Genomic DNA, 14,925 nt, shown 5'->3' on the forward strand with positions numbered 1-14,925 from the left:
TAATCTGTGTGTGTGCTGCAGTGTGCTGCAGTGTGTGTGTGTGTGTGTGTGTGTGTGTGTGTGTGTGTGTGTGTGTGTGTGTGTGTGTGTGTGTGTGTGCGTGTTTGTGCCCTTCAGTCTCCATCAGAGGATCAAGCTGACACTGCCATCAGTGCCAACTGCCATTGTTTTGGGCTACAACATCTCTGATACAGCCAGCCCCTATTTTCTGATTGGCTGCTGTCAGAGCAGCCTGACCTCTGATTGGCTGCCAGGGGAAGGCTGATTAAGAATGTCGATGAGCGGCTTGCACCTCCTCTCTCTCTCTCTCTCTCTCTCTCTCTCTCTCTGCCTTGCTGGTCTCCTCAGTGTAAACATCCTGCTCATGCTTGTGTGTTTTTTTCCACTAGAGAAGATCTTTGACAGCTTGTGTGAGCTTCTTCCTGCAGCTCGGTCGTAGCATCCTTGTTATGACTGATACGTCTGTGTGAGTGTGTGTTTTTGTGTGTGTGTGTGTGTGTGTGTGTGTGTGTGCATATGTAGCTGTGTTTTTGACCACAAATGCAGCGATGAGGAGTAAAAGAGGGGATGCTGCTTTCCCTCATGGGAGGTCGTGTTTGTTTGTTTTTCTCAGTAAGGTTATTTTCAGGCTGGGGTGACCGCTGTGCGTGTGTGTATGTGTGTTCATGTGTGTGCGTATGGGGGGAATTATCCTGGCTGTTTTTGCGTCTGCTGCGGCTGCTTGGAAGCCTCCCCCCTTCCCCACACCTTTCTCTTTTCCAGTGAGGGGTGAAGCAGCCTCTCTTCCTCGCTCCACCTTCGCACGGTGAGTGTTGGCAAGTTGTCTTGAAGCAAAGCCAGCTTGTTCTCAACTGAGTGGATGTTTTTTTTTTTTTTGGTGCAGTGCTCTCTCATGTGTTTTTATTGTGTGTCCTATTCACACTCCTCTTTACGCTTCATCTCTCTCACACAGTGACCATGCAAGCATTTGACCTTCACACAAACTCCACAGCTGCCCCTTTCCTCCTGATTGTCATTTTCCCACACACACTACTTCTTCATTTCTTCATCCTCCATCCACGATACATCAGTAAGACACAGAAATGGGTCATGCCACAGTGTGGAGTGTGTGTGCAAATGTGTGTGTGCCCTTTATGAACAAGTGTCAGGTCGGCAGGTGTAAAATCTCCTCTATTTGCCTTCAGGAAAAACATGCACCCCTCCATCCACTCTAGGTCTTGATGGGTGTATCCAGATGCTAAGAACAATTGCTCCCCACACGTGACTGACACCTGATTCCCTTTGCAAAACATCCACACACCCCATCTCCCGTTCCTCTTCTCTTTCACCGTGTCATGCAGTGAACCATGCTACTATTGAGTGTTTTTGCCAGATGAGATATTTTTAAAGAGCAAAAGACAATGAGCCGGATCTTTGCATGAACATGGTAAACAAAGTTGTTCCTGTTTTTATGATGGAATCAGGATTGCCATAGAAACTTACTATCAACTAGTTGCTGCTCTGATGTTGCAGTAGTTCTACGTCATCTTATACATCTCAGGGTGTATTCAGAACAAAAGCACAGTGAATTTCTGCACCGTACAAGTCAATGCAAAGACTTAAAGGCTGCAAATTTGCAAAAGCCGACACTAATCTCTCATCACAGAACATTTGATTAAGTAAGGGATATGGTTAGCAGGTTGTCATGGGAAAAAGAATCCTGACAGGGTGAGACAATACTCTTTCTTTTTCTCATAACAACCTGCTAACCATACATTATCTCGCCTGTTACCCGACTGCTAACTTGAACTACAAATATGTTTTCAAAAAACATTGATTAAAACAAGATTTTATTGATTTAAAGTGATTTATGCAGTTTTAAAAATAGTCCCAGTGATTCCTCGTCAGTCATCGTTCCATGGTGATGGATTCTTCTCTGCCTGTTGCGGTGGATTTAACATGAAACTGTCCTCATTCAGCTCTCCTTCTTCTCTGAGCTCTGTGGTTCACACACCTTTAAAAAGAAACTAATGTCACAACTTTGAACCCTGCTGCTATCATCACCACCGCTCATGGTTTAAGTTTCTTTGTAGAGATCGCTAACCTAAAGTTTCTCTCACCTGCTCCACTCCTTCATCATATTGATGGACAGGATCCAATATGTAAACATCCGTAGCCTGCCGATTTAGTATGATAACGGAAGCTAACGGTTTAGCCACATTGTTTATCAATAAGATGCTAACGGAAGCTAACGGTTTTACCTCACCTTACGGTCTATGGTGTCAACAAGCAGAAGCTAAATGTGTCTGAACTCTTTTCCGCGGATTGATTTGACATGACGTGTGATCAGTTTGACTCTGGAGTTGCTGTCTGCAGCTGCAATGAGGTCAGCGTCAGACGGTGTGATCAACATCTCCTTACATGTTCCATTGTCAAAGATTCACTGTATGCTTCATAGTTCAGAGTGACTCAGAAAATGCTACTTGCTCATGTAGCAAAGTAAAATGAGGATAGAGTTCAACATGGATGTAATGGCTGTAGAGGGGATTCATTGGCTTCTGCAGCCAGCCTCAAGTGGACACTTGAGAAACTACACTTTTTTGCACTTCTTAAGGTCTTTAATTTTCTACACCAGAGGTTGCTGCTTTTATGAGGTATCCCTTTGCCCAAAGAGGACACCAAGATGGATACCAAATAAAAGTTCCTCATTGTAGCTTTACATTTTTAAACTAAATAATAGCATACTGAAAAACAAACAAGCCATGCATTGTAAAGAAACAAATAGCTTGCAGTTAATGTGTCCTGAACAACTAGTCCTGTGGATTACAGCACACGCATTCACAAACATTTCACAGAGCCTGTATAAATAATAGACGTAGTATCCGTGACATCACTCATCTGTTCCTGAGCGCTGTTTTGAAGCCAGTCGGCGGCGGCAGCCATATTGGAAATGCTGAACTCAACCAAACTTAGTGTGAGGTAAAGAGGCGGGGTTTGAGCCTCCTAGCCAACAGCTATGTGTTCATGTCAGTCAAGTCAGTCATGTCCTTATTTGGGCAAAAACTTGTAATCTGAATATCTTCTGAACCGTCGCGTTAGAAAAAAATTCACCCCCCATACAGTGTGTGCCGATAGAGGAATTAACGACATAGACCGAAGCCGTTTTTTGAACCAGGCTGTAAACATGTTTATTTCTGCTGTAAAGATCGTCTTCTTTGAATGGGTTATGTGGTTTCCGGTGTTTCTGCAGCCAGCCTCAAGCGGATGCTCGATGAATTGCAGTTTAAAACACTTCCGCACAGGCTTCATATTTTGAGACCAGAGGTTGCTGCTTGGTCCTAGCAGAGAGATGATTTAGGAAAACTCTCAGAGCAACTTTGACCTCAGCATAGTGGATGCTTTTGCAAGGTATGACACATTCTTTCAAAAGCTATGATTGGTCCACAAAAGACGAATTACTGTTTGTTGTTTAAAGCTCTCTTAGTGATGACGGGCATACAAGAATGGTGACATCATCAGCCTGATCATAGAATTTCATCAGATATCGTGTTTCATAACTATTTGATGTAATCAATATCTCTATTGATTACATTGTAAGTCATACTTTTGAACACATATCTCCTACAAAATGTTTGAAAATGTAATCCCATTTGTCTCATAGTCACTTCACATGCTGACACTCACAGCAGTGTTTCCTACACACAAGCAGTTCTGCTAAAGCTGGGCAGATAGACCATTTACACATTTACATTTTTTACCAACATCTACGATCGATAAACAAGTGTGTGATCTGTACTCGCTCTGTTGTATGTAATGTTATGTTAGAGTGTCTTTTAAACAAAGAAGCCTGAGATTTATATTATTATAAAGTATTTTATCAAATTTATATCAGAGACTAGTTTTCTACGTTTGTTTTTTAACTGAGAAACAGAATATGAAATAGAGAAAGCTGCTGCAGCCTGAATATAAGAAGCAGAAGATCTGAAAAGCTCATTACATATGCAGCTGACACATTGAAATAACAAGCATAACCTACTTACTTCTGCATGTGTTCATCTTTATTAGCTACTCGCTCTAAATACTACTCGATATTTGATATCTTACATGAAAGGAAAATCCTTCTGACAGTGATATAAAGGATCAGCTTGAGAGAAAGAACAAATAAACTACAAGTAGACTTAAGCTAAATGGAACTCTATAATTTATATCTGAATAGTGATTTGTATTTTCTAGTTCTGCCCACCAAAGCAGCCAGATATTCTCATGAATTTCTGAACACCATAGCTGTGTTGACATTGGCAGCTTTTTTAGATTTAGTCTTTAATGTTAGTTAAACCTTTCCCTCCCTAAACGAATGAATTTAGTCCTTCAGAAAGTGGAGCCAAGGTTTTACCAGTTTGTGTCAATCTGCAAGGCAACATTTCACTCTTTACACCTGTTCTTGTGGAATTTCTGGATTCTTTACTTTAATTATATAATTTGGCCTAGACACTGATGACTTGGACTTGGACCTGGACTCTAGCATTGACAGCATTCAGACTGAGAATATGAAAAGGATGACTCTGGCTTATTTATACCTCACCAAGCCTGCCTCGTCTCATCTCGTTCCTTTCGACTTCCACATTGGTGACCCTGACGTGATAACATGTATGCTGGGAATGCCGTTGCCAGAGCACAACCGGGTAGTTCCGCAGCCGTTCCGGTTCCTTCCTTTTCACCTGCGGTTTAGGCGGCGACATGATCCCAGTTTTCTGGCAGCATGACCCTGATCCGTGGTCTCAGCACATCGAGGAGCAGTTTCACCTCTGCGGATCATGGTAGATGATACTAAATATTACCATGTGGTCGCATCCTTGGATTCCTCTATTAACCGCCTGGTAACCCACCAGCGAATGGCAAGTATGAGGCTCTCAAGAACAAGCTTCTGCGCTGGTTCAAGTTGACGGACATTCAGAGGGGGTTTCGGTGGATCGCCTTAAGCCTGCTCATGTGTTTCCTGTTGAGCAGTTGGAAGTGGGGCCATGTATTTGTATGTTGGAAGTCCAGAGTAAAGACTGACCTCACTCAAGCCTGCCTCATCTCATCTCCTTCCTTTGGACTTCCACAGTAGATACTTTTTAAATGTTTTCATAGGTTTTTGTATTAAGAGGCCTTAATTTATTCAATTTCATTAAAGGGCTGATATGTGTGTTTACCTTCAGCATGTTCATGTGCCACCTTGATCAGCCAAAGCTCCAGCTTGAGGAGGTTCTACTTTCTACATTCTGCTTTCAAAGATTTTGCAGGAAAGCAGTGCAATGTGTGCGAGATGTAAAAAAATTTAAGGAGGAAGACCAGGACAAGCTCAAACAGATATCTGTTCAGTATGCACCCGGAAGTCAGTGGGATGCTAAAGTTAGCCTAATTGGACAGTTGATTACATTGATTACTTTTGCAAGCTAACAGTAACATTAGCAACTTAAGTGACTCAACCACTCGTCCAAGGTGTTTAATTGATTAAAGTCTGATTAATATCAGGTAGACTGAGTTTATTGTGATCTCCCTGCAGCAGAACTGATGAATGGGTCTCCTCATTAAGAGAGGCATGGTGTGCATTTATAAATGACACACAGCGCAGTTACCTCATTGATAATTTATTTAAACTTCAGAAACTTCAAAATGTAACGTGTTTTCTGCACATCCAAAAGTTCAGATTCAGCCAGTCAATGTTCTGGGATCAAAAGCAGCTCTACTCGTAGTAATTAATGTTTACAATGAGGACTCGACTCAGACTCAAGTAATGATGACTCAACTGAGACTTGGATTTTACCCTAATGACTGGCACTCAACGCAGACTTGATCACTTGAGACTCGACTCGGACTCGAGGTTGGGTGACTGGACTCTAACACTTCATTGCACACAGATAAGTAGTGTTTTTTTTAATTTAATCTTCCTATCGTCTCCGTCATGGATAAAAAGGTCACAGACGAGCATATCGTCATAATTTCGGTCAATGACATAAACACTGAACCAAAGTCGGTCTAAGATGCATTTACATCTGAGTTATGTCCATCAGGTTGATAAATGCATGCAAACCTGGCTCCGTGCCTGTTGAATGTGCAGGTGTATGGAGTTATTCTTTCTCTGAAGTCACTTAGAAGACAACAATGATGAAGATTGCGCCAACAACTTCAAAGACTTTCATTTAGTCTGGTTTTTGTGGATTTTCCTGAATTTCTAGCACTGTGTTTCATTTAAATTTTGTTCAAGTGTTTTAAGAAGTACAGGAAATTGGAGGAAATTATTATGTCAAGTCAAACAACTAACACTGTGTGTGACCTGTAACTGAGTTCTGAAGGGATCGGCATGTTACACTTCAATTTGTGTGATAGCAGACCCTCAGGACCATGTAACTGAGCTGTGGCTTGGGTTACAGATCTACCAGAGGGCTGTTAAAGTTTGATAGATATATTGTTTGACTGGCTTTTGACTGTCTCAATGCAGCAGCTTCATGGAGGCTAATGTGAAGTGTGTCAGTCCTTGGAGAGGCAATATTTATAGCACTTCTCTCCTGCTAATGAGATTGGAGTTTGTGCACTTTGGAAATGACTATAGTGAGGGTTTGTAATAAGGAGGTAAAGCTGTTGATCTCAGCAGTTATAAAGTATTTGTAATATTTGTTCAGTAAAACTCTGAATAAACTTCTGTTTGAATAACATAGTACCCAAACCAGTCTGCCCATCGGCTGACTCAACTTATTCTGTCGAGGTCGAGCAGGTGGGTCTTCAACCTTATCAACATGTACACCTGTCTGTGAACTCACCACAACCCGAGTAATTGCAAATGTATGCATGACTTTTTAATTTAATATCTTCAGACCAAAACTGTCATTTGTACTATGTGGACATTTTAACATGGTGCTAATGTTTTTCATGGGTTCCCTCCTGTCTACATCCTTTCTTCTGTTGTACTTGCACTCAGATGAATGTAGCTTTGGATAATTGCATCTAACATTGTAGCATGAAGGCAGAAAAAAGGGTTGTATGGTGAAACGTGTAATTTAACAGCTGGATCTGAATTAATGGCCAATATCAATCAATCAATCAATAAATCAATAAATCAATCAATCAATCAATCAATCAATCAATCAATCAATCAATCAATCAATCAATCAATCAATCAATCAATCAATCAATCAATCAATCAATCAATCTTTATGTATATAGCACCAAATCACAACAAATGTTATGTCAAGACTCTCTACAAACAGAGCAGGTCTAGACCGTACTCTATGTTATATTATTCTGACTTGAAAAAGTACATTTCTCTTACCCTAATGCCAGATTTTTTTGAACTCATTACAAGTTGTTTGGGTCTTCTTTTTGTTGTGTAATATCCTGAAATAAGTTATTTATCTGGACTTGTCAGGTGAATGTGGCATATATTCAATCTAAGAAGACTGTTTGACTTCAAATTAGACACAAATGCTTAGTGTTGAGTTTTTGTAGTGCGTGATCTCTGTCTTAGCTTATCTTCCTCTCCACTGGAAAGATAAGATAACTGAAACCTATAGTAGAGAAATATTTACTGCCACTCTGAGTGAGGGCTCTTCACCAGTTTGAAATCTATCACCTCTCTCTTGCTGCATCCATAGGCTCCAATGTTCCGAAGCATCAACGGCTGATTAAGAGCCGAGACACTTCCCCTTCCTCTATCTCTGTTCCCGGTACTACGGCTCAGCAGAAAATTAAGCTGAGTCATCTCTCCTGTCACAAACAAAAACTCAGCACGTAAAGCTCGCAGACAGCCGCCCACCTCCACTAAAGTCTCCTCGTTCCCCAGAGAACAGAAAGTAAAAGATACAGACCTACTTACATCCAGTTGATTTAAGCTGTTTTGCTAAGCTTTTGAATAATTTGTTCCCTCCAAAGACCTCAATTTGGTTGACAAATGGACCCAATCAGCCTGTGTGTTCCAGAGCAAGGCTGTATCTTTTCAAGGTTAATCCTTTAAAGGAGATAAAGTCACAGAGCAGTTTCTTTAGTTTTTGCTTTCTTTCTCTCAACATCTGTCTCTCTCTGTTTTCCTGCTCCTTTCTTCTCCCGTCTTGTGTCATGAAATTTTGTCTTTTGTAGGAGACAATTTTATGATTTACTTTTGGGTTCTCCAATCCCTGGAGTCAGTGATGGTCTGAATTGACTTTATCTTTGATCTGTACAAAGGTGACTCCTACATTTTAGGGTGAAGCATTTTACCAGATAATTTCCCAAGGTATATAAAAATGCCAACCTTTTCTACAGCCAGTTGTGACATCCCCAAGTGGCTTGACATTGAAGTAACGCCATTTTAAATAGTCTCAATATCTGGCTTTCGACTAGTCTTTATAGAACATAGACAATTGAACTTAAAAGAACTTTAAGAAGGACAAAGACCAGACATTTGAAAGTATAGTCCTAGTATAAGGTCCTGTTTGAAAAGTGATATAAATCAACCAAGTAATACCACAGGTCTGTAGAAGGGATGTAAATTTAAGTATTTTCCGTGATCAATCTTTAGAAATCTTAACAATCAATTATTGATTAATCATTAAGAAAATCATTAAAGTTTTCCATGTCAAAAACAATGCCAAATGCATTTGTTCCGCTGAATCAAATTTTTCTTCATGACACAATGTGTATAACTGACAGTATTAAACAGCTATGGATCATATTGAGGTGTTCAAAATGTTAAACACACTGAATATCAACGTGTGGAGCAGGCTCAGAATCTCCGCGACATAAAGTCATAAAAGTCAAGGCTCAGACTTCAACAAGGGAACTGAACAGGATCATATTTCAGACTCACAGTGTCCAGTTTTCTGTCTACTCGTTCTTATTGAGAAAAATAAACATGTGAACGTGGTCAGGTGTCAGCCGGGAGCGCAATTGGGTCATAATCAGTCCGGCGGCGGTTAAAAAAAGAGCTCATGGACACCTTTCACATCGAAACATGCTTTAATCTCAAAACTCCTCCCTGATAACCGAACCAAATATGAGACCACATGATGTTTGTTCCACCTGATAGAAAACCGAAACAAAAAAATTTGTGTTTGAGTAAGTTCTTAACAATCAATTAACCAATACTCGATTAATTGTTGACATCCCTAGTCTGTAGTGTGTGAGTGTGTGTGATTGTGAAAGTTGTTTTTACTCCTGGGCCTCATGCTCTTGTGCTGTAAAGTGAAATTAATTGCTTAATTAATAGCCTGGCTGATCCAGGGTAACGTCTTCATCAATACTTGACTAGTGGCTGATGTTGGTGGTGTTCAGAGCTCAGTGTTGGTGTAGTGTTGGTGTTTAGAGTCTGTCAGGGAGCTTCAGATCAAAAACACTTCCACAGAAATTTCACTTTGCTTTGAGAGGCTTCAAGTGGTGCTGGGTGATATTGAAAAAGATGTTATCACAATAACATTTTTCATATCAAGTCTATATCGATCATTTTCACGATAGATATCAAATCACTTTTTCATATAACTTTAAAGGCAGAATTTTTTTCCTGAGTGAAAGCTGAAGAAACCAGTCAGCTTGTTAGCTTGTATCTGGGATGTAGTAGTGTAGTAAATAGCCAAAATATCTTAACTAATCAAGTTTAGTCTTCTTTCAGACTTCTTCTTCTGTTTAATGTTGGGTGGGAACACGTTTAAGACACAGTAGCACCCCCTCCCTTTCCAGTGGTTGGGGTTTGTAATTACAGGTTTAAATGTTTTATCGTACATTTTTTATATTTATACTGAGAAAAATAATATCACATTAATTATCTTTATCGTTTAATCGCCTAGCATCAAGTCATAGAATCACAAAGTAAATCTAATGTGTCTGTGTGTTTGTGACAGGTGTGAGTTTATCTCTACATGGGTTTGAGCCCCCACCGCAGACCCCCTACCGACGCAGAGTCCCGCTGCAGCCCTCAGGCTACCAGGCAGCGGACAGACCCCTGGCCTTCTCCTCCTGTGAGAGGGAGGAAGACACCATGGAGGACTCCTCAGCTGAAGCTCCGGACTCCAGCACTCAAGACGATGTGCCTCCCCTCGGTGAGAAGAAACACTGATAGGCCTTGAAACTTTAGTACACCACACATCATTTTGTTCAAATCTAATGCACACTTTATGCATGCCACTATAAAACGTCTCTTTTACATGTGTATTGCTTATGTTTGCATTGCGGTAAAATCTGTGATAGTGAAACTGATGAATCATTGCTCCTCTTGAGGTGTTACGGCAGGAGCTGTTGCAGAACAAGACGGTACATGAACTCACATACAGGTGACCACGTGCCAGCGCCTGCTCCTGACTGAATAAACTATTCTGGCCATATAAAAAAAACCCTGACAATAAGACTGACAGTCTTTATAAATCCAAGTCCTTCCTCCTTTCCATGTTCTGAGTCCTACTGCAGTCAATGCTCCAAGTACAAGTCATCAGTCCTTGAGTCCAAGTCCAGTTACAGGTCCCAAATATCAGGACTTGAGTCGGACTGGAGTCTGTGTCCAGGACTTGAGTACTACATCACCCAAACTAGATGACTAGCTGTTAAACTGAGTGAAGCTTTAACTGGCTACAGAAGGATGTGTCTCTAAGAGGTTGACTGACATAGAGCTTCACTGTGACTGAATGTTTGGCTCTTATTCACAGAAGCATCAGAAGGATGGTTTTCAATAGATGCTGATGTTGTTTCTTGTCTTTGGGATGTGCACATTCAGCAGACTAATGACCATGTAACAATCACTGTCACATATTGTAGTAATGTACTCTGCCTGCTCCCCTTTCAGCTGTAAAGGATGTTAATGTGCTGCTTGAGAGAGTGAGGTCAGAGGGCACGAGCAGCCCATCTAGAGACGATGACGACTCCACCCTGCTGAACCCGGGAACTCACAGCAGCATCCTCGACGAAAACACAAAGTCTGAATCTGGCCTTCCAGAGGTCAGTGGTAGAGCTAATCCCTCCAGACTTGAATATAATATAGAATATATATAATATAATATATATATTATATATAGAATATATAAAACAAGCTGGTAGACTTTTTGTCTCACAGCCAGTTACTGTTCTTACCTGATTATTTGTTTGTTATCAGGCGAGGAGTAAGTTGAGTGGCCTTTGCTTCACTGATGGAAAGAGACGTATCGACTATATCCTGGTTTACAGGAAGTCCAGCTCCCTGTCAGAGAAGAGGGAGGTGTTTGAGCGAAACATCCGTGCAGAGGGCTTACACATGGAGAAGGAGGTACACATTTGCACATACTTTTATTTCATTATTTTGATGATGTTATTACTTTACTTAAACATACATTTTAAGCATTTATGATCAACGATACAACCATTTATTGGAATCTTGCTCATTGTTTGCTTGTTTAAATGCTGTTTTCACAAGATTATTGTTGCTTTGCAGTTTTTTAGTGTGACTTTGTTCGGGCTGCTGAGTAACCAGTCGGCTATTTGGAAGCAATGAGTACCAGTGTTGTCTAATCCTCTAATTGCACATAAACAGGGAGCTTTGTTGGTTTCTGTACAGACGGATGATAAGCTTAACTGTCATTACTTTGGCAAACCTGCAGCTGCATTCACAGTGTGCAACACCAGATACATCAATACTCATTTGTGTGAAGAAGCACTCAGTCGTAGTATGCATGTAATCTCAATGACGAGTCTGCAGAATTTTCAAATGCTCTTAACCTTTGTCTCTGGTTGTATACGGTCTGACAGCCGAGTGCTGTTATGATGTCTGTTGGTAGCGGTCTCTAACAGAGCCAAAACACATTTGCTGAGGGCAATTTTCTCCCTGCTGCTTCTCCTATAGCAAATGTGCCACTTCAAAGAGAGTAAATGTAGATTTTATGATGGGAGTATGTGTGTGTGCGTATGTTTGTGTGTTTCTGTCTGCACCATCTGACGATGCAGAGGCATCAAGGTCATCATTATGTAGATCATGCAGGGGAAGACAATACTTATGTCTCCTTCAGCAGCCCACATGGGTCTGTTTGTTGCATGAAGTCATTTTGTTATTTTTAGTCTGTTTTCTGTGAGCTTGTGACTCACGTACCTTTAGATCCACTCCTACTCTGTCGAACAAAACAGGTGAGGAACAGAGCAGGAACCTGCACAACACCTACTAATGAATGTTATTAAATGCATATGTTGATGTAGCCGACTTACATAAGATCTATAACAGCCGTGACAGCACACTAACTTATGATTTAGATCTATTTTATGTTGATGATTTGTTTGCACTTAGTCTTCTGTATTTTATCTATGTTATCCTTTTTGTATTAAAGCTACTGTGACTAGTTTTCAGCTGGCTATGAAACAGACTGAAATTGAACTTGAAGCTTTCTTATGAACCAAAACAGCCAAACAAGACCTTCAGCATTAACACCGACTTATTCTGTGTTGTAATTTTTAATGCTTGAAATGACTGAGAGGGGCTAGGTGTCAGACCTGAACTGCCTTTAACAGTATTTCTCAGTTGCTAAAACACTAAACCCTATTGTCTGAACCAAATTCTTAGTGTCTGAACCCTTGTATTGAATCAGTCACTCTTTTGGCAAACCCAGAAGCACTTTTCACCTGTTAGACACAACTTCAAACACCTTCTCACTCACTAAAACACATGTTGCAATGTGATGTACTTGTGTTGCATAATGGTAAGCACAGGTGGCAAAAGTTAAACACATTTGAAGTACAGGTGTCACAGATTAAACACAACCACTCAAAACTGATCACACTTGTGGCTAATGATGTGAGGAAACCAATACAAACCAGTTCAGAGAGCACTGGTTGTTGAAGGTTGAACAATGGACAGAAATGATCTGAGAGGCAGAGGAAGAGTGCGTGGAAGAGGTGGTCAAGGAGGAAGAGGAGACCAGGGAGAATGTGGTCTGTGATGTGGATTAAGTCCTGTGGCCTGACCCAGCAGGTAGACCTGATGCTGTGGCTGAATGATTGTAGATACTGTAAACACTTCAGTTTGATTTTGTGGATTAAACTGTAATGTGCTTCTCATTTATATTTGTTGTCACTTTATTTTTACTGGATACAGGAGCTAAAATTATTTATTTATTTCTAAATTAATTTATCCTACTGTGAAGAATAAACATTATTCCTACAGCTCCATGTCCTGAGCATTGTGTTTTCAGTTTTTGTGTGTAATGACTGCTCAGTATTGTTTTAATTTTGATTGACTCGGGTTTGATCTGACAACATTGTTTGGTTTTGCAGGAAGAGTCAGAGGTTTGGTGAATGTAGTTTGAAAATTGGGTTTTGTGCTTATAGTGTTAAGAAAAGCATGGTGGATGTAAAGAAATGTGTTTTATCAATTGAGAAATACAGGAATACCACAGAAAATATTCACAGTGAGTGAATGTTTGACTGTTAAAAGAGGCAGCCAGAGAATTTTTGGTTAGAAAATGCTGACAAAGTCCGAAACGTGAAAATAAGCTGTATCTACAGGGGGGCGCCAAAATCAACACAAACAGAAAGTTTCTTGCAGGAGCTTTAACGTAATGAAATGAGTGTGTTTGTGTTTGTGTTTGTGTTTGTGTTTGTGTGTGTGTGTGTGTGTGTGTGTGTGTGTGTGTGTGTGTGTGTGTGTGTGTGTGTGTGTGTGTGTGTGTTTGTGCGTGTGTGCGTGTGCACACTTGGTTTCTTGACAGGCCTCAGTCACAAACAGTGATGTGATTTTTCTGAAGCTTCACGCACCGTGGGATGTTCTTTGTCGCTACGCAGAGCTAATGAACATCCGCATGCCTTTTAGGTGAGTCATGAAAATAATCATTAAGTGTTTTGTGTTGTAAAAAAACATAGTTTAAATGTAATTTCCTCCTTAAACAGTGTTTGAATCCTGCAGTGTTCACATTCAAATGATCAAGCTGTCAGTCTTCATTCCTCTTTGCCTTTGTTGGTGAGATGCTGCGCATCTTTGGATGCTAATGACACCAAATCGGAATCGGCAGCATTAGTGAAAACCGGGAGGAATGTGAATCTTTAAGCCTGAATGTCCATGCACCATACAAGCACCAACATCCATAAAGAAGTCCCTCTATAGAGCTACAAGTTACAGAGGACTTTCAATCCAATCCAATCCAATCCATTTTATTTATATAGCACATTTTAAAAACAACAAGGTTACCAAAGTACTGCACAACAAATGCAAACAGTAGAAATAAATAATAGTAGAATTTAAAATACAGTAAAAGACAAACAGAGATCAACACAAACTCTCATGCTGTATTACAAGCCAATGAGTAAAAGGAGTTTTAAGACATGATTTAAAAGTATCCAGGGTGGGGCCATTTTGACTTGGGTGGGGCAGCTCATTCCACAGTTTAGGAGCTACCACTGAAAAAGCACGGTCCACCCCTCGTCTTTTGTCGGCTTTTTGGCACGACAAGACGCATCTGATCAGCAGACCTCAGTGCTCTGGAGGGGGCGTAGATGTGTATGAGGTCAGAGATGTACTGAGGTGCCAGACCATTTACTGACTTAAACACAAACATTCAAATCTTAAGATTAATTCTAAAATGGGCAGGGAGCCAGTGGGAGGCAAGAACGGGGCTGATATGTTCATGCTTGCGGGTTCCTGTTACAAGGCGAGCAGCCGCGTTTTGGACTAACTGTAAGCCGAGTGAGGGAGGCCTGGTTAATGCCAGTGTAAAGTGCATTACAGTAGTCCAAATGGGTCAAGATAAAACAATGAAGCAAGCGCTCAAAATCATTTAATTAAATGATTTAATTTTGGATAAAAGCCTCAGATGATAAAACTGTTTTTAACTACTGAGTATATATGTTTATCAAGTTTAAAATCGCTGTCCATTTTGACACCAGGGTTTGTGAATATGGGTTTAACATAAGTTTGCAGGGAACCAGGTCTATAGGAGAGACAACACACTTTCAGTACTTATTTTGTACTGTTATCCAATTTATCATGAGGAT

The 14,925-nt window shown here is 40.5% G+C and overlaps 1 protein-coding gene across 1 annotated transcript in view; it reads left to right on the forward strand.

Moving 5' to 3' along the window:
* LOC117804702 (anoctamin-4-like) overlaps nucleotides 1-14,925 on the forward strand; it is a 71,400-nt gene that overhangs the window by 28,987 nt on the left and 27,488 nt on the right. The window contains 4 exon segments of the mRNA XM_034673023.1: nucleotides 9,831-10,028; nucleotides 10,766-10,917; nucleotides 11,072-11,221; nucleotides 13,647-13,747. Coding sequence (XP_034528914.1) covers nucleotides 9,831-10,028; nucleotides 10,766-10,917; nucleotides 11,072-11,221; nucleotides 13,647-13,747 — 601 coding nt within the window.

Source organism: Notolabrus celidotus, chromosome 21 (genome assembly GCF_009762535.1).
Source record: "Notolabrus celidotus isolate fNotCel1 chromosome 21, fNotCel1.pri, whole genome shotgun sequence".
NCBI lineage: Eukaryota > Metazoa > Chordata > Actinopteri > Labriformes > Labridae > Notolabrus > Notolabrus celidotus.